Source organism: Papio anubis, chromosome 12 (assembly GCF_008728515.1).
Source record: "Papio anubis isolate 15944 chromosome 12, Panubis1.0, whole genome shotgun sequence".
NCBI classification, from domain to species: Eukaryota; Metazoa; Chordata; class Mammalia; order Primates; family Cercopithecidae; genus Papio; species Papio anubis.
In genome coordinates, this window is record NC_044987.1 from 64,998,039 (window position 1) to 65,016,961 (window position 18,923).

General features: G+C 40.4%; 1 protein-coding gene and 1 pseudogene across 1 annotated transcript; one reads left to right on the forward strand and one right to left on the reverse strand.

Moving 5' to 3' along the window:
* Positions 1 to 309: 309 nt before the first annotated feature.
* Positions 310 to 15,906, reverse strand: OR52B6 (olfactory receptor, family 52, subfamily B, member 6). Its single transcript, NM_001168861.1, is given in 2 exon segments — positions 310 to 1,311; positions 15,649 to 15,906. Coding segments are annotated over 2 exon segments (1,260 nt in total).
* LOC103877704 lies at positions 15,554 to 17,810 on the forward strand (annotated as a pseudogene).
* Positions 17,811 to 18,923: the final 1,113 nt, after the last annotated feature.

The following is an 18,923-nucleotide window of genomic DNA, read 5'->3' on the forward strand; positions in this document are numbered from 1 at the left end:
AGCAGTTAGAGAAAGGTTTCAGTTAGATTGTAAATTTGGTTTTTACATTTCCCCTAATTAGCTAGTTTTTCTTGAGGTGATGGGAAATCAGATTGCATTTCAATAGTAAGGGTAAGAGGATTAGATAGATTTTGCTAAAGATTTCCAATAAAAGAAATCAGAGGTGGGTTTGAATAGATGACATATTTAAATAAATTGAAATATCGATGAGAATAACACAGGGATAATTGGAAAATGTAGAGGCAAGAATGGGCTAAATACGGGACAATTGATAGGTATAGAAAAGGGTTGAGACTAAGTTGAAAGCCTTTATTTAGATCCTTTGGCAAGATTTGAAAACATCTGCTTAGCCCCTTCCAGTATTTGCTTGGTCCTCACTCCATAAATAATGGGATTGAGCATAGGAGGAATGACAATGTAGAGGTTGGCCAGGAGAATATGGACATAGCGTGGGATGCTTCTCCCACCAAACCTATAGGCAAAGACAGAAAAAAGGGCAGGGACATAGAAGAGTAGGATGACACAGACATGGGATCCACAGGTACTCAGGGCCTTGGAGCGGGCATCTTGAGAAGGGAGGTGGAAGACTGCTTGGAGGATGCGGATGTAGGAAACAGTAATAAGGATGATGTCCAGGCCTGTGGAGAGAAGAGCAGCTGCCAACCCATACCAGACATTGGTGGAGATATCAGAACAGGAGAGGTGGGCAATGCCCATGTGCTCACAAAATGTGTGTGCAATGATGTTGATCCGGCAATAGTGCAGGCACTTGAGGAGAAAGATGGATGGAAACATAATGATGAACCTGCAGCTCAGGGCGGCAGCGGCAATCTTCCCAATGACCTTGCTTGTGAGGATCGTGACATATCTCAGCGGGGAGCAGATGGCCACGTAGCGATCAAAGGCCATGGCCGCCAGGACAACAGAGTCAGCCACAAAGAGGAAGTGAATGAAGAACATCTGAGTAAGGCAGCCATCAAAGGAAACGTGGCTATAACCTAGCCACAAATTGGGCAGGGCCTTAGGCATGGTGGTGGTAGAGAGCAAAACATCAGCACTGGCCAGCATGGATAAGAATATGTACATGGGCTCATACAGGATTGCCTGGGAGAGGATGACACAAATTAGGATGCCATTGCCTGCCAGGGCGGCAATGTACATGATGCAGCAGGGGATGGATAGCCAGATGTGTAGGTGCTCCAGCCCAGGGATGCCAGTAAGGAAGCAGCCTGCTATGTGAGTGTCAGAGTTGTTCACAGCAGCTATGCTGTTAACAGAAAAAAGGGCCATGATTCTATGCAGAGTCCTCACCTGTGCCATAGGGAAAAAAGAGCTTCAGATTTTTGAACGCATTAGCAGAGTGTCCATAAAAACAAACAGCACAAGGTCTGCATATAGTTAGAGGCCTGATGACAGTTATGGCCTCTGCACACAGGCATATCTCTACAGATAATCACACACAGGCTCTGCACACAGCCATATTCTCTCTAAATAATTACACATGGGCTCTGCACAGTTACAGGACCTGCCCACAGACAGGCTCTGTGTTCCTACTCAGAAGCCCTCCACACAACTTTAAGAATTTCAGGAAACTAGGCCAGGCGCAGCGGCTCACGCGTGTAATCCCAGCACTTTGGGAGGCCAAGGCGGGTGGATCACGAGGTCAGGAGTTCAAGACCAGCCTGGCTAAGATGGTGAAACTCCATCTCTGCTAAAAATCCAAAAAAAAAAAGAAAACAGAAAAAAAAATTCAGGAAACGAAAGGGCTCAAAAACATTGCCAGACTCAGCACAGTACCATAGGTCCTGAAAAGAACAGGGATAGGTAGAACATCAAAACCAATCTCTACAATCTCTTTGGGCATGTGAACTGTAATGAGCTCTGCAAAAGCCCCAGGCCCTGCAGAGAGGACTGCAGTCCTACAACAAGAGGACTAAGCAACAATTTGCTTAGCAGATTATATGAAAGAGTAGGATTGGGGGTGGTAGGTACTGTCAACCCTATATCCCTTTTTCCCTAGGCACAGATGAAGGCAGTTAAGGTAGCTATGGCATTTAGAAAGAACACAGGAGAGAGTGTGAAAAAACCTGGGTCAGAGTTCTGCCCTGTTAACTATTGGCTGCATGATCTTGGACAAGTCACTTCTCTGAGTAACAATTTTCTAATTTTTAAAATGAGCATAATTGTTGTTTTGTTGGTATATTAAGCTAAATTTTCTCCATGGAAGGCTTATTAAATTGCGTGTGACTTCCTGAGTCACCTCTGTGACTGTGAAATGTGGCACTATCATCCAGAGCAGAAAGGAAGGTGTAGGACAACGTTTCTGAAGCTTGGTCTCCACAGCATCATCAGTGAATTTGTAAATTCTTTGGCCCTACCACAAACCTATGGATGAGAAAACCTAGAGTTGGGATAACAATCTGTGTTTTGGCAAGCTCTCTAGATGATTCTGATTCATGCTGAAGTTTGTGAACCACTGATGTAAGAACTTATTGAGCTTTCTTCCCTATCTACTCTAGATGTCTATCATTTCCACCAGGATCATTTCTTTTTAGTACCCATTGGTTTCTGCTGTATCTGTAAATTCTCAGACTTCAAATAAATCTAACTAGTGTTATCCTCAGCTTACATAGTCAGGTTGTGAAAAAAATGACACAATCACATAAGTAGTCTTTAGTACATATTAGGACACGTGATTCCTCCTCAGTCCTATTAAACTATTCTCACAATGAATATATGACTTTTTTTTTTTTTTTTTTTTTTGAGATGGAGTCTCGCTCTGTCGCCCTGGCTGGAGTGCAATGATGTGATCTTGGCTCACTGCAAGCTCCGCATCCTGGGTTCAAGTGAGTCTCCTGTCTCAGCCTCCCGAATAACTAGGATTACAGGCGCCCACCACCATGCCCGGCTAATTTTTTTTTGTATTTTTAGTAGAGATGGGGTTTCACCATGTTGGTCAGGCTGATCTTGAACTCCTGACCTCAAGTGATCCACCCGCCTTGGCCTCCCAAAGTTCTGGGATTACGGCATGAGCCACCATGCCTGGCCTATATGACTTTTATCACTGCCCAAATTCTGTTTTTCTCTCTCCACTGAATGTTTCTCTTTTGTAACTCACATTTCAAGACTATCAGGAACATATCTCTCATATTATTCCCTTCCTGTAAATTTATTTATCTCTGCATCCATCCTCCCCTCATTTCCTCCAGTCCCAGAGAAAGAGGTGCTAATATCTTTTCTATTTTCCAATGTTTCTTTTGTCATAGCTGCAATGTATTTTACTTTACCTAAATATAAGAAAAGTTTCTTGAGTAATTTTTTGGAGGTGCTGGGAAATGAACCTAGGGCCTCATGTATGAATATTTAACTTATTAGATTCTTTTAAAAACAACCTTATACACAGACAAACATACATATGCATACTTGCATGCATGCATTCATATATGTACATATGTATGTATGCATGTATATACATGTATTTATGTGTGTATGAATGTATGTAGCTATAGCGTCAATAATAATTTCCCCACCTATTCTCTGAACTTCCTTTCTTTCCTACCACTTCAGGGACTTTGTTTCATCAATTATTCTCTCTCTTTATCTTCAGCTTCTCCTAATTTCCTGGATCTTTATTAAAGAACATTCAAATGTTTTTAACCTGAAGACAAGCAAAAAATTAAGAACAACTATAATAAAAACATTTTATTCTACTAAACTCTCTTTTAAATTACAGTTTTGTCTCTCTTCTTTCCTTTAAAAATCATTCTTCCATGAAAGACCAATTTTGACTTTGATTTCTCTACCTTCCACCGTTTCTTCTCTTGTACCCTGGTCTGATCCTGCTCTCATTAAATCATCTCTCTCCCTGCAGAATTATTTACTGTTTTCTTAAAAATTTATTTGTTATTATTATTAAACTTTAAGTTCTAGGGTACATGTGCATAACGTGCAGGTTTATTACATATGCATACTTGTACCATGTTGCTGTGCTGCACCCATCAACTCGTCAGCACCCATCAACTCGTCATTTACATCAGGTATAACTCCCAGTGCAATTCCTCCCCACTCCCCCCTCCCCATGATAGGCCCCGGTGTGTGATGTTCCCCTTCCCGAGTCCAAGTGATCTCATTGTTCAGTTCCCACCTATGAGTGAGAACATGTGGTGTTTGGTTTTCTGTTCTTGTGATAGTTTGCTAAGAATGATGGTTTCCAGCTGCATCCATGTCCCTACAAAGGACACAAACTCATCCTTTTTTATGACTGCATAGTACTCCATGGTTTATATGTGCCACATTTTCTTAATCCAGTCTGTCACTGATGGACATTTGGGTTGATTCCAAGTCTTTGCTATTGTGAATAGTGCTGCAATAAACATACGTGTGCATGTGTCTTTATAGCAGCATGATTTATAATTCTTTGGGTATATACCCAGTAATGGAATGGCTGGGTCATATGGTACATCTAGTTCTAGATCCTTGAGGAATCGCCATACTGTTTTCCATAATGGTTGAACTACTTTACATTCCCACCAACAGTGTAAAAATGTTCCTATTTCTCCACATCCTCTCCAGCACCTGTTGTTTCCTGACTTTTTAACGATTGCCATTCTAACTGGTGTGAGATGGTATCTCATTGTGGTTTTGATTTCCTTTCTCTGATGGCCAGTGATGATGAGCATTTTTTCATGTGTCTGTTGGCTGTATGAATGTCTTCCTTTGAGAAATGTCTGTTCATGTCCTTTGCCCACTTTTTGATGGGGTTGTTTGTTTTTTTCTTGTAAATTTGTTTGAGTTCTTTGTAGGTTCTGGATATTAGCCCTCTGTCAGATGAGTAGATTGCAAAAATTTTCTCCCATTCTGTAGGTTGCCTGTTCACTCTGATGGTAGTTTCTTTTGCTGTGCAGAAGCTCTTTAGTTTAATGAGATCCCATTTGTCAATTTTGGCTTTTGCTGCCGTTGCTTTTGGTGTTTTAGACATGAAGTCTTTGCCCATGCCTATGTCGTGAATGGTATTACCTAGGTTTCTTCTAGGATTTTTATGGTACTAGGTCTAACATTTAAGTCTCTAATCCATCTTGAATGAATTTTCGTATAAGGAGTAAGGAAAGGATCCAGTTTCAGCTTTCTACTTATGGCTAGCCAATTTTCCCAGCACCATTTATTAAATAGGGAATCCTTTCCCCATTTCTTATTTCTCTCAGGTTTGTCAAAGATCAGATGGCTGTAGATGTGTGGTATTATTTCTGAGGACTCTGTTCTGTTCCATTGGTCTATATCTCTGTTTTGGTACCAGTACCATGCTGTTTTGGTTACTGTAGCCTTGTAGTATAGTTTGAAGTCAGGTAGCGTGATGCCTCCAGCTTTGTTCTTTTGACTTAGGATTGTCTTGGAGATGCAGGCCCTTTTTTGGTTCCATATGAACTTTAAAGCAGTTTTTTCCAATTCTGTGAAGAAACTCATTGGTAGCTTGATGGGGATGGCATTGAATCTATAAATAACCCTGGGCAGTATGGCCATTTTCACGATATTGATTCTTCCTATCCATGAGCATGGTATGTTCTTCCATTTGTTTGTGTCCTCTTTTATTTCACTGAGCAGTGGTTTGTAGTTCTCCTTGAAGAGGTCCTTTACATCCCTTGTAAGTTGGATTCCTAGGTATTTTATTCTCTTTGAAGCAATTGTGAATGGAAGTTCATTCCTGATTTGGCTCTCTGTTTGTCTGTTACTGGTGTATAAGAATGCTTGTGATTTTTGCACATTAATTTTGTATCCTGAGACTTTGCTGAAGTTGCTTATCAGCTTAAGGAGATTTTGGGCTGAGACAATGGGGTTTTCTAAATATACAATCATGTCATCTGCAAACAGGGACAATTTGACTTCTTCTTTTCCTAACTGAATACCATTGATTTCTTTCTCTTGCCTGATTGCCCTAGCCAGAACTTCCAACACTTTGTTAAATAGGAGTGGTGAGAGAGGGCATCCCTGTCTTGTGCCAGTTTTCAAAGGGAATTTTTCCAGTTTTTGCCCATTCAGTATGATATTGGCTGTGGGTTTGTCATAAATAGCTCTTATTATTTTGAGGTACGTTCCATCAATACCGAACTTATTGAGCATTTTTAGCATGAAGGGCTGTTGAATTTTGTCAAAAGCCTTTTCTGCATCTATTGAGATAATCATGTGGTTCTTGTCTTTGGTTCTGTTTATATGCTGGATTATGTTTATTGATTTGCGAATGTTGAACCAACCTTGCATCCCAGGGATGAAGCCAACTTGATCATGGTGGATAAGCTTTTGGATGTGCTGCTGAATCTGGTTTGCCAGTATTTTATTAAGGATTTTTGCACTGATGTTCATCAGGGATATTGGTCTAAAATTCTCTCTTTTTGTTGTGTCTCTGCCAGGCTTTGGTATCAGGATGATGTTGGCCTCATAAAATGAGTTAGGGAGGATTCCCTCTTTTTCTATTGATTGGAATAGTTTCAGAAGGAATGGTACCACCTCCTCCTTGTACCTCTGGTAGAATTCAGCTGTGAATCCATCTGGTCCTGGACTTTTTTTGGTTGGTAGGCTATTAATTATTGCCTCAATTTCAGAGCCTGCTATTGGTCTATTCAGGGATTCAACTTCTCCCTGGTTTAGTCTTGGAAGAGTGTAAGTGTCCAGGAAATTATCCATTTCTTCTAGATTTTCCAGTTTATTTGCGTAGAGGTGTTTATAGTATTCTCTGATGGTAGTTTGTATTTCTGTGGGGTCGGTGGTGATACCCCCTTTATCATTTTTTATTGCGTCGATTTGATTTTTCTGTCTTTTCTTCTTTATTAGTCTTGCTAGCGGTCTGTCAATTTTGTTGATCTTTTCAAAAAACCAACTCCTGGATTCATTGATTTTTTGGAGGGTTTTTTGTGTCTCTATCTCCTTCAGTTCTGCTCTGATCTTAGTTATTTCTTGCCTTCTGCTAGCTTTCGAATGTGTTTGCTCTTGCTTCTCCAGTTCTTTTAATTGTGATGTTAGAGTGTCAACTTTAGATCTTTCCAGCTTTCTCTTGTGGGCATGTAGTGCTATAAATTTCCCTCTACACACTGCTTTAAATGTGTCCCAGAGATTCTGGTATGTTGTATCTTTGTTCTCATTGGTTTGAAAGAACATCTTTATTTCTGCCTTCATTTCGTGATGTACCCAGTAGTCATTCAGGAGCAGGTTGTTCAGTTTCCATGTAGTTGAGCAGTTTTGATTGAGTTTCTTAGTCCCGAGTTCTAGTTTGATTGCACTGTGGTCTGAGAGACAATTTGTTATAATTTCTGTTCTTGTACATTTGCTGAGGAGTGCTTTACTTCCAATTATGTGGTCAATTTTGGAATAAGTGCAATGTGGTGCTGAGAAGAATGTATATTCTGTTGATTTGGGGTGGAGAGTTCTATAGATGTCTATTAGGTCTGCTTGCTGCAGAGCTGAGTTCAATTCCTGGATATCCTTGTTAACTTTCTGTCTCGTTGATCTGTCTAATGTTGACAGTGGAGTGTTGAAGTCTCCCATTATTATTGTATGGGAGTCTAAGTCTCTTTGTAAGTCTCTAAGGACTTGCTTTATGAATCTGGGTGCTCCTGTATTGGGTGCATATATATTTAGGATAGTTAGCTCTTCCTGTTGAATTGATCCCTTTACCATTATGTAATGGCCTTCTTTGTCTCTTTTGATCTTTGATGGTTTAAAGTCTATTTTATCAGAGACTAGTATTGCAACCCCTGCTTTTTTTTTTTTGTTCTCCATTTGCTTGGTAAATCTTCCTCCATCCCTTTATTTTGAGCCTATGTATGTCTCTGCGTGTGAGATGGGTCTCCTGAATACAGCAGACTGATGGGTCTTGACTCTTTATCCAGTTTGCCAGTCTGTGTCTCTTAATTGGACCATTTAGTCCATTTACATTTAAGGTTAAGATTGTTATGTGTGAACTTGATCCTGCCATTATGATATTAACTGGTTATTTTGCTCGTTAGTTGATGCAGTTTCTTCCTAGCCTCGATGGTCTTTACATTTTGGCATGTTTTTGAGATGGCTGGTACCGGTTGTTCCTTTCCATGTTTAGTGCTTCCTTCAGGGCCTCTTGTAAGGCAGGCCTAGTGGTGACAAAATCTCTAAGCATTTGCTTATCTGTAAAGGATTTTGTTTCTCCTTCACTTATGAAACTTAGTTTGGCTGGATATGAAATTCTGGGTTGAAAATTCTTTTCTTTAAGAATGTTGAATATTGGCCCCCACTCTCTTCTGGCTTGTAGAGTTTCTGCCGAGAGATCTGCTGTTAGTCTGATGGGCTTCCCTTTGTGGGTAACCCGACCTTTCTCTCTGGCTGCCCTTAAGATTTTTTCCTTCATTTCAACTTTGGTGAATCTGGCAATTATGTGTCTTGGAGTTGCTCTTCTTGAGGAGTATCTTTGTGGCGTTCTCTGTATTTCCTGGATTTGAATGTTGGCCTGCCCTACTAGGTTGGGGAAGTTCTCCTGGATGATATCCTGAAGAGTGTTTTCCAACTTGGTTCCATTTTCCCCCTCACTTTCAGGCGCCCCATTCAGACGTAGATTTGGTCTTTTTACATAATCCCATACTTCTTACAGGCTTTGTTCATTTCTTTTTCTTCTTTTTTCTTTTGGTTTCTCTTCTTGCTTCATTTCGTTCATTTGATCCTCTATCGCTGATACTCTTTCTTCCAGTTGATCAAGTCGGTTACTGAAGCTTGTGCATTTGTCACGTATTTCTCGTGTCATGGTTTTCATCTCTTTCATTTCGTTTATGACCTTCTCTGCATTAATTACTCTACCTATCAATTCTTCCACTTTTTTTTCAAGATTTTTAGTTTCTTTGTGCTGGGTACATAATTCCTCCTTTAGCTCTTAGAAGTTTGATGGACTGAAGCCTTCTTCTCTCATCTCATAAAAGTCATTCTCCGTCCAGCTTTGATCCGTTGCTGGCGATGAGCTGCGCTCCTTTGCCAGGGGACATGCGCTCTTATTTTTTGAATTTCCAGCTTTTCTGTCCTGCTTTTTCCCCATCTTTGTGGTTTTATCTGTCTCTGGTCTTTGATGATGGTGACGTACTGATGGGGTTTTGGTGTAGGTGTCCTTCCTGTTTGATAGTTTTCCTTCTAACAGTCAGGACCCTCAGCTGGAGGTCTGTTGGAGATTGCTTGAGGTCCACTCCAGACCCTGTTTGCCTGGGTATCAGCAGCAGAGGCTGCAGAAGATAGAATATTGCTGAACAGCAAGTGTACCTGTCTGATTCTTGCTTTGGAGGCTTCCTCTCAGGGGTGTACTCCACCCTGTGAAGTGTGGGGTGTCAGACTGCCCCTAGTGGGGGATGTCTCCCAGTTAGGCTACTCAGGGGTCAGGGACCCACTTGAACAGGCAGTCTGTCCCTTCTCAGATCTCAACCTCCGTGTTGGGAGATCCACCGCTCTCTTCAAAGCTGTCAGACAGAGTCGTTTGCAACTGCAGAGGTTTCTGCTGCTTTTGTTGTTGTTTAGCTGTGTCCTGTCCCCAGAGGTGGAGTCTACAGAGACAGGCAGGTTTCCTTGAGCTGCTGTGAGCTCCACCCAGTTCGAGCTTCCCAGAGGCTTTGTTTACCTACTTAAGCCTCAGCAATGGCGGGCGCCCCTCCCCCAGGCTCGCTGCTGCCTTGCCACGAGATTGCAGACTGCTGTGCTAGCAATGAGGGAGGCTCCGTGGGCGTGGGACCCTCCCGGCCAGGTGTGAGGTATGATCTCCTGGTGTGCCCGTTTGCTTAAAGCGAAGTATTGGAGTGGGAGTTACTCGATTTTCTAGGTGTTGTGTGTCTCAGTTCCCCTGGCTAGGAAAAGGGATTCCCTTCCCCGTTGCGCTTCCCAGGTGAGGTGATGCCTCGCCCTGCTTCAGCTCTCGCTGGTCGGGCTGCAGCAGCTGACCAGCACTGATTGTCTGGCACTCCCTAGTAAAATGAACCCAGTACCTCAGTTGAAAATGCAGAAATCAGCAGTCTTCTGTGTCGCTCGCGCTGGGAGTTGGAGACTGGAGCTGTTCCTATTTGACCATCTTGCTCCGCCCCGCTCCTGTTTGTTTTTCTTAATGGTCTGTAGCCATCCTCTTCTCACTCTTTCCTCTCTCTGGTCAATTTTGTCTACTACCTTGGCTCAACTTAGCCTTCATGTGCTAATATCTCCCAAATTTACGTTGCCATTATGTTACTTTCCAGGCTCTAGATCCACTTATCAAAAGACCTCCCAACTGGTCTCCTAGTCTGCAGTTCTAGACTCTAAACCATTCCTCACAATTAAACAATCTTCCCAAAAGATAATTTTGCATATGCACTATCTTGATTATGGATAATAACTCCCATTGCCTGAAAGATTCATGCAACTAACACACACAAACACTGTCTCTCTCTCCCTCCCTTCTTTCTTTTTTCTCTACTCATACTGGAAAGCATGTGTGCCCCTGAAACTACTCTTATTTTACTGTGGTCTTTTATGCATTCCACTTCTTCTACTTGCATCCTCCTCTTTAATATAGGCAGTCTATATTTCTCATCCAGAAAGATTTTTCTCATCCCTCCAAATGGCTGAATCAGCAACTTTCTCTGTACTATTGCATTCCCCTGCAGCTATCTCCCTTTCTCCCTCTCTATACTTACTGTACTAAAATATTTTCAGTCCCACTATATTGTGAGCTCTCTGTGAGACAGGACTATGTCTCATTTGCTATGACTGAGTTAGAATTTACACTTAATGAATGTTCAAAAGACGGCAGAGGAGGTAAGTTCCCACTCACTCAGCCATGTAAGTTTACACTGACAACAACCAGCACCACAAAAATCACAAGTTTCTCATCATGGATCTTCTGTTCTCATGTTCTCTTCGTGTCTATAGTTGGTGCCACCGTTTTGCTCATTCTTTCCACAGCACCCATCATTCATCATGTTCATCCTCTGCTACATGTTCCCTCCTTTGTTGGTGAAATCAGTGCTTGCAAACACCTTTCTTCTCCAACTTGACTTCAGTTCTCCTCCTAAACAATGAACCTCCAAGGCAGCCTGTGTCCATCTGGTGTCTCCCTGTTCTCCATCCCAGTAATTTTTGTTTTCATTCCAATTCAGGCATCCACTAAAGTCTTCACATCTCAAAACTGAGCAACTCTACTTTAAGTGTCTATCTGGCAGCTCTTTTTAAAAAAGCCTTCCACTCCATGTATACTTAATCCCCTTGTCCACGAGTGCCTCCTTCAGTTATCTTTGGAATCTCGTGTCTTTTCTAATGTATCTTTTCCAATTAAACATCTCTCAGCCACCACGGAAATTTACATCTTTTAGAGTAGAATCAGGTCAGAGATAGACTATTCAAAGTTAAATACAAAATTAAATACATTAACTGTAAGAATGGAAGCAGATTTTATTTACTTTCGCTTGGCTTTAGGCTTCAACTCTGCAAGTCTGAGTTCCTTGGTTAGAAACTTGAATAATACTGACCACATTTAATGCCCCCAGTCACTAACAATTCCTTATCCTGGCTCATATTCCTGGTTTTCATTCTTAGGCAGTATATTTTTGTTTGATAAATTCATATATATGATCTATTACAAATCTAGGCAATTTCTATTAGAATTTTTTTGTCATCTGTTGACTTATCCCTTATCGGGTTCCCAAAATATGAATGTTGGTTCCAAACCTTCTCTTCCTTCCTCTCCTCCAAGACCCAGTACAGCAGATGGGCTGATCTCTGCAATGACAGAGAAATCTAGACCATCAAGCAAACATTCCTTTATCTTCTTTTCTCTGTACTCTGGCAATCCTCCTTCATAACTCTAATTATCTTCCATTTTTTTTTAATGGGAGAAATTATCCCTTCTACTATTTTAGTACATTTCTACCACCTGTTTTTAAATCCTTTACCTGACTCTTCTGTCCAGGAACTTGACCCATTTATCCCTTATGCATGATCTCCCATATGCGGTAGTTTCGTTTCCACTGTTCCTCAATGTCTGAGGATATAATCTATCTGTAATTTATGATTCTTGCATCCTCCTTGAGAGCCAAGGATTATTTACTCATCCAGTCTCTCCAACCTTACCTAGAAAGTTACCCTCCAAACTGCCCTTCTTCTACTCCACCCCTCAGGAAAACACAATTCATTCCAGCTACCCTTGCCCATTATTCTCTCTGTCCCTCTTTGAACATTGCCAATTTCTCATCCTATTCCTCCATATCAATACTTTCTCTTCATCCTAAAAATATCTGACCCAGACTTACCTCCCTGATGTCACCTGCTCAGATTCACAGCTTCTCAATTCCACAATTCATACACAGCGCTGGCTTCCTTAACATATAGAATCGAATCTCAGGTCTTGTCTCATACAGTATTTATTCCCTCCTGTCCTCTGGGAGCAGGGATTCTCCTGCCTCTGTATATCTTTCCCTTTCTCAGCTCTAATTTCCTCCCCTGCCATCAGGGCCCATTTCGCTCTCCCATTCAATACAAGGATCCAAGCCACATGGTATACGCTTTGGTATAGAGCCAGATGGAAGAGATTATTGATAGACACTCTTCATATCTGAAGAAGGGAAGGGCTCAGAAACAACTCAGAGGCTCTTGGCCTGAGAGTGTTCATTAAATTTGTTTTTGCATTTCCTGTTCCAATACTAGTTGTTTTCCATGTCTTCAATTCCACCTTTTTTTCTCTCTTCCTAGTGTCCTTCATAAAGTCTTTTTCTCTTAGAGTTTTTAAATTTATCACCTTCTTTGTGTCTGTCTGAAAACCCAGGTTTCTTCTTTACCTTAGAGCTTTTCCTTTACCCCTCCACTGCCCCTAAACATCTATTACATTCATATATTATTCTAAAGGGAGGGATGTACAGGGATTATACCCCTGTCTTGCTCACTCAAACATTTGACAATGCCTGATTGATCCCTTCATTGGGTCAGCATTTGAGGTCAATAGATGAAGAAATCATGTCTCCTTACCATGAACAGTTATCATTAATTGCAATACAGCAGTGAGTACAACTTGCTGTGAGTCCAGAATCCAGATAAATAATTCATCTGGTATAGCTAGGGGAGGCTTCACAGAGTATCAAATTGTAGTTAGTACGAGAGAGAGTATGTAAGGTTATTGTGACTGCTTAATTGAAACAATGAATGTAAAAGGACTTTAAGGATGAAATAAATGACAATGGCAATGCTTTCAAGAATATAGATTAAGGGGTAAGAAGAAAATAATAACACTAGTACCATGACAGAAATAGTAAAGACTAATATTCAGGGTACAATAAATTGTATCAATCTGTCTCAGAACCTTTCAAAATTAAGATGACTTCTTTTTCTGGGCCAGGCTTAACTTAGTTTTTCTTTCTTTCTTTTTTTTTAATTGAGATATAATTCACTCACCATAAAATTTACTTTTTTAAAGTGTAAAATTCAGTGGCTTCTGGTTTATTCACTAGGTTTTTCAACTATTACTACTAATTCCAGAACATTTTTTATACCCCAAGGAGAATCTCCCTGCTCATTAGCAGTCACACCACATATTTCCCTCCGCATTGGCCTCCGGAAACCACTAATCCATTGTCTGTCTTTATAGATTTTCCTATTCTGGACATTTCATATAAATCAAATCACAAAATTGTGATCTTTCAATGTAGTTTCTTTCTCAGCAACTGTTTTCAATGTTCACCTATTTTGTAGCATGTGTCAATACTTCATTCCTTTGTATGGCCAAATATCTGATTGCATGGATATAATGCATTTCATTTATCCACCCTTGGATTGATGAACATTTGGTTTATTTTCATTTGGGGGGTGCTATTATAAATTGTGATGCCATAAAACATTTGTGTGCCAGTTTCTGTGTGGATAAGTCTTTATTTCTCCTGGGTTTATATCTAGAAGTGGAATTGCTGGATTATATGTTAACTCTAATTGAGTTTAATTGTTTGAGAAATGCTAGACTGTTTTTCAAAGTGGTTGTACCATTTTGCTTTTCCACCAATGGTGTATGAGGATTATAATTTCTCCACATCCTCGCCAACACTTCCTGTTACCTGAAACTTTAAATCTAGATATCTTAGTAAGTGTGAGGTGATCTCTCATTGTGGTTTTGATTTGCATTTCTTTGATTATTTGCTTATGGGTTCATTGCCATTTTCATACCTGCTTTGAGAAATATCTATGAACATTTTTTGCTTATTTGCGATATTTGACTTTTTATTATAGAATTTCAAAGATGGCAAAGGTTGCTTATTAATTCTAGATATATGACCCTTCTCAAATATATGATTGGCAATTTTTTTTTCATTCTGAGTGTCATTTTTTCACTTTCTTAGTGGTGTCCCTTGAAGAACAATTTATTTTTTAATTTTGATGAAGTACAATTTATCTATATTTTCTTTTGTTGCTCATGTTTATGGTGTCATATCTAAGAATACTTTGCCAAATCCAAGGTCACAATGTTCTCCCCTTATGTTTTCTTGTAGTTTTATAATTTTTGCTCTTTGTTTTGTATATTGACTTTGATTATTATATATTGATCTGCAACATTTTGGACTCATTTATTAGTTCTAATAGTGTTTTTTAAGTGTCTCATTTAGCACTTTCTGGGTTTTTTTTTGTTTTTTTTTGTTTTTTTGTTTTTTTTTTTTTTTGAGATGGAGTCCCGCTCTGTTGCCCAGGTTGGAGTGCAGTGGCACAATCTCGGTTCACTGCAAGCACCACCTCCCACCTCCCAGGTTCACACCATCTCCTGCCTCAGCCTCCCGAGTAGCTGGAACTACAGGTGCCCGCCACCATGCCCAGCTAATTTTTTGTATTTTTAGTAAAGACGGGATTTCACCGTGTTAGCCAGGATGGTCTCGATCTCCTGACCTCGTGATCTGCCTGCCTCAGCCTCCCAAAGTGCTGGGATTACAGGCGTGAGCCACCGCGCCTGGCCAGCACTTTCTATGTATAAGATCATGCCATCTTTGATTAGAGATAATCTTACTTACAACTTTTAATTCTTGGTGCCTTTTATTTTCTTTTATTTGAGCTGTGAATTTTTCATAGATGACCTTTACCAGGTTCTGAGAGTTTCATTCTATACTAGTTTGTTGAGTGTCTTCTTTTGAAGATTATCTTCTATTTGAAGGATAATTTTGCCAGATATGGAGTTCTTGCTGGCAATTTATTTTCTTTCAGCATTTTAAATATGTCATCCCCCTACCTGAATAAGCATTAATCTTATTCAGGATCCCTTGCACATAATGAGTCACTTCTCTCTTTCCTCTCTCTCTTTTAAATAAGGTGTTGCTGCTTTACTAATAGGTGTAAGAATAATGGAAATGCCTCCTGTAATCCCAGCACTTTGGGAGGCCGAGGCAGGTGGATCACCTGAGGTCGGGAGTTCGAGACCAGCCTGACCAACATGGAGAAACTCCCTCTCTACTAAAAATACAAAATTAGCCAGGCGTGGTTGTGGGTGCCTGTAATCCCAGCTACTTGGGAGGCTGAGGCAGGAGAATGGCTTGAACCCGGGAGGCAGAGGTTGCGGTGAGTGGAGATCATGCCATTGCAATCCAGCCTGGGCAACAAGAGTGAAACTCTGTCTAAAAAAAAAAAATAAAAAAAAAATGGAAATGCCTTCCTGCCCGTGGATGCCACCGAAGAAGCATCGTTAAAGTCTCTCTTCTCCCTGCCCTGATGTCTAAGTCGGAGTCTCCTAAAGAGCCCGAACAGCTGAGGAAGCTCTTCATTGGAGAGTTGAACTTTGAAACAACCAATGAGAGACTGAGGAAGGAGCCATTTTGAGCAATGGGGAACACTCATGGATTGTGTGGTAAGGAAAGACCCAAACACCAAGCGCTCTGGGGGCTTTGGGTTTGTCACATGTGCCGCTGTGGAGGAGGTGGATGCAGTCATGAATGCAAGGCTACACAAGGTGGATGGAAGAACTGTGGAACCAAAGAGCTGTCTCAAGAGAAGATTCTCAAAGACCCACTTAACTGTGAAAAAGATATTTGTTGGTGGCATTAAAGAAGACACTGAAGAACATCACCTAAGAGATTATTTTGAACAGTATGGAAAAATTGAAGTGATTGAAATCACGACTGACTGAGGCAGTGGCAAGAAAAGGGGCTTTGCCTTTGTAACCTTTGATGACCATGACTCTGTGGATATGATTGTCATTCAAAAATACCATCCTGTGAATGGCCACAACGGTGAAGTTAGGAAAGCCCTGTGAAAGCAAGAGGTAGCTAGTGCTTCAGCCAGCCAAAGAGGTCGAAGTGGTTCTGGAAGCTTTGTTGGTGGTCATGGAGGTGGTTTTGGTGGGAATGACAACTTTGGTCATGGAGGAAACTTCAGTGCTTTGTTGGCAGCCATGGTGGTGGTGGATATGGTGGCAGTGGGGATGGCTCTAATGGATTTGGTAATGATGAAAGCAATTTGGGAGGTGGTGGAAGTTACAATGATTTCGGGAATTACAACAATCAGTCTTCAAATTTCAGACCCATGAAGGGAGGAAATTTTGGAGGCAGAAGCTCTGGCCCCTATGGTGGTGGAGGCCAATACTTTGCCAAACCATGAAACCAAAATGGCTATGGTGGTTCCAGCAGCAGCAGTAGCTATGGCAGTGGCAGAAGATTTTGATTAGGAAACAAAGCTTAGCAGAAGAGGAGAGCAAGAGAAGCAACAGGGAAGCTACAGGTTACAACAGATTTGTGAACTCAGCCAAGCACAGTGGTGGCAGGGCCTACCTGCTACAAAGAAGACATGTTTTAGACAAGTACTCATGTTTACGGGCAAAAAAACTCAAGGACTGTATTTATGACTAATTGTATAACAGGTTGTTTCAGTTTCTGTTCTGTGGAAAGTGTAAAGCATTCCAACACAGGGTTATAATGTAGATTTTTAATTTTTTTTGCACCCATGCTGTTGAATTCTCAATGTAATAGTCTGATTGTGATGCTGAATAAATGTCTTAAAAAAGACTGGAAATAAGTAGAAATTATAAAATATAATAAAAATGATAATAAAACAGCTATGTTTGGAAAAATTTTCAACCTCACTAGAAATAGAATATATATTCCCACCAAGCTAGCAAAAGTCAAAGAATTATGAGGCTATCAACTTTTTTTAGTCTATATTTTTTATTTTTTACCAAAGAGGTGACACATTTTATGTAAATGCTTTACTTCTTTGAGATGGAAAGTGAATACTGCCATGCCTGAGTACTTACTATGTGCCAGCTCTGGTACTAAGACAATTAAGATAAATATTTTAGGAAGAATAGGAACTATTTGAGAGCATTTTCATATAAAAATGATTCTAAAGAAAATGTGCTCAGAAGTTTTGGAACAAACTCACTTTTCTCTTGATGCTTTCATGATTTTCTTTTTGATTTTGGCTTTCAATATTTTCATTATTATGATATGGATATCTTAGTTTATCCTACGTGGAGTTCTTTGAGCTTCTTGAATGTGTAGAGTCATATTAAAAAAAATCAAATTTAGGAAGTTTTTTGCCATTAGTTTTCCAATATTCTTTCTACATCTTTGTCTCTTGTCCCCCCTTTCTAGGACTCTCACTATGAATGTGGTGGTATACTTGGGTATGTCCCAAATGTTTCTGAGTCTCTGTTTATATTTTGTCTTTTTCTTTCAATTCTTCATATTGGATAATCTAAATAAGCTTATCTTTGTTTGCAGATTCTTTCTCTTGATTGCTTAAATCTGCCTTTGCATTCCTTTAGTGAATTTTTAATTTTAGTTTTTGTAATTTTTTTTTTTTTTTTGGATATGGAGTCTCACTCTGTCACCTAGGCTGAAGTGCAGTGGCATGATCTTGACTCACTGCAACCTCCACCTCCTGGGTTCAAGCAATTCTTCTGCCTCAGCCTCCTGAGTAGCTGGGACTACAGGCGCACAAAGCCACACCACGCTAATTTTTTGTATTTAAGTAAAGACGGGGTCTCACCGTGTTGCCAAGGCTGGTTGCAAACTCCTGAACTCAGGCAATCTGCCCGCCTCAGCCTCTCAAAGTGCTGGGATTACAGGCATGAGCCACAGTGCTCGACCTATAATTAAAAAAAAAAATTATAGTCACCTTGAAACATACACATATTTTCTTGTCATGTAATTTTGTTTTGTTTAAGCATTTCCTTTTTTTTTTTTTTGTCATTATACTTGAAGTTCTAGGATACATGTGCAGAACGTACAGGTTCATTACATAGGTATAGACGTGCCATGGTGGTTTGCTGCACCCGTCAACCCATCATCTACATTAAGTATTTCTCCTAATGTTTTCTTTCCCCTCGCCCCCAACCCCGCAACAGGCCCTGGTTTGTGATGTTTCCCTCCCTGTGTCCATGTGTTCTCATTGTTCAACTCCCACTTATGAGTGAAAACATGTGGTGTCTGAATTTCTGTTCCTGTGTTAGTTTGCTCAGAATGATGGTTTCCAGCTTCATCCATGTTCCTGCAAAGGACTTGAACTCATCCTTTTATATGGCTGCATAGTATTCCATGGTGTATATGTGTCACAATTTCTTTATCCAGTCTCTCATTGATGGGCATTTGGGTCAGTTCCAAGTCTTTGCTATTGTGAACAGTGCTGCAACAAACATACGTGCGCATGTGTCTTTATAGCAGCATGATTCATAATCCTTTGGGGTTATACTCAGTAATGGGATTGCTGGGTCAAATGGTATTTCTGGTTCTAGATCCTTGAGGAAGCGCCACATTGTCTTGCACAGTGGTTGAACAAATTTACACTCCCACCAACAGTGTGAAAGCATTCCTATTTCTCCACATCCTCTCCAGCATCTGTTGTTTCCTTTTTAATGATCACCATTCTAACTGGCGTGGGATGGTATCTCATTGTGGTTTTGATTTGCATTTCTCTAATGACCAGGGTTGATTTGCTTTTTTTCATATGTG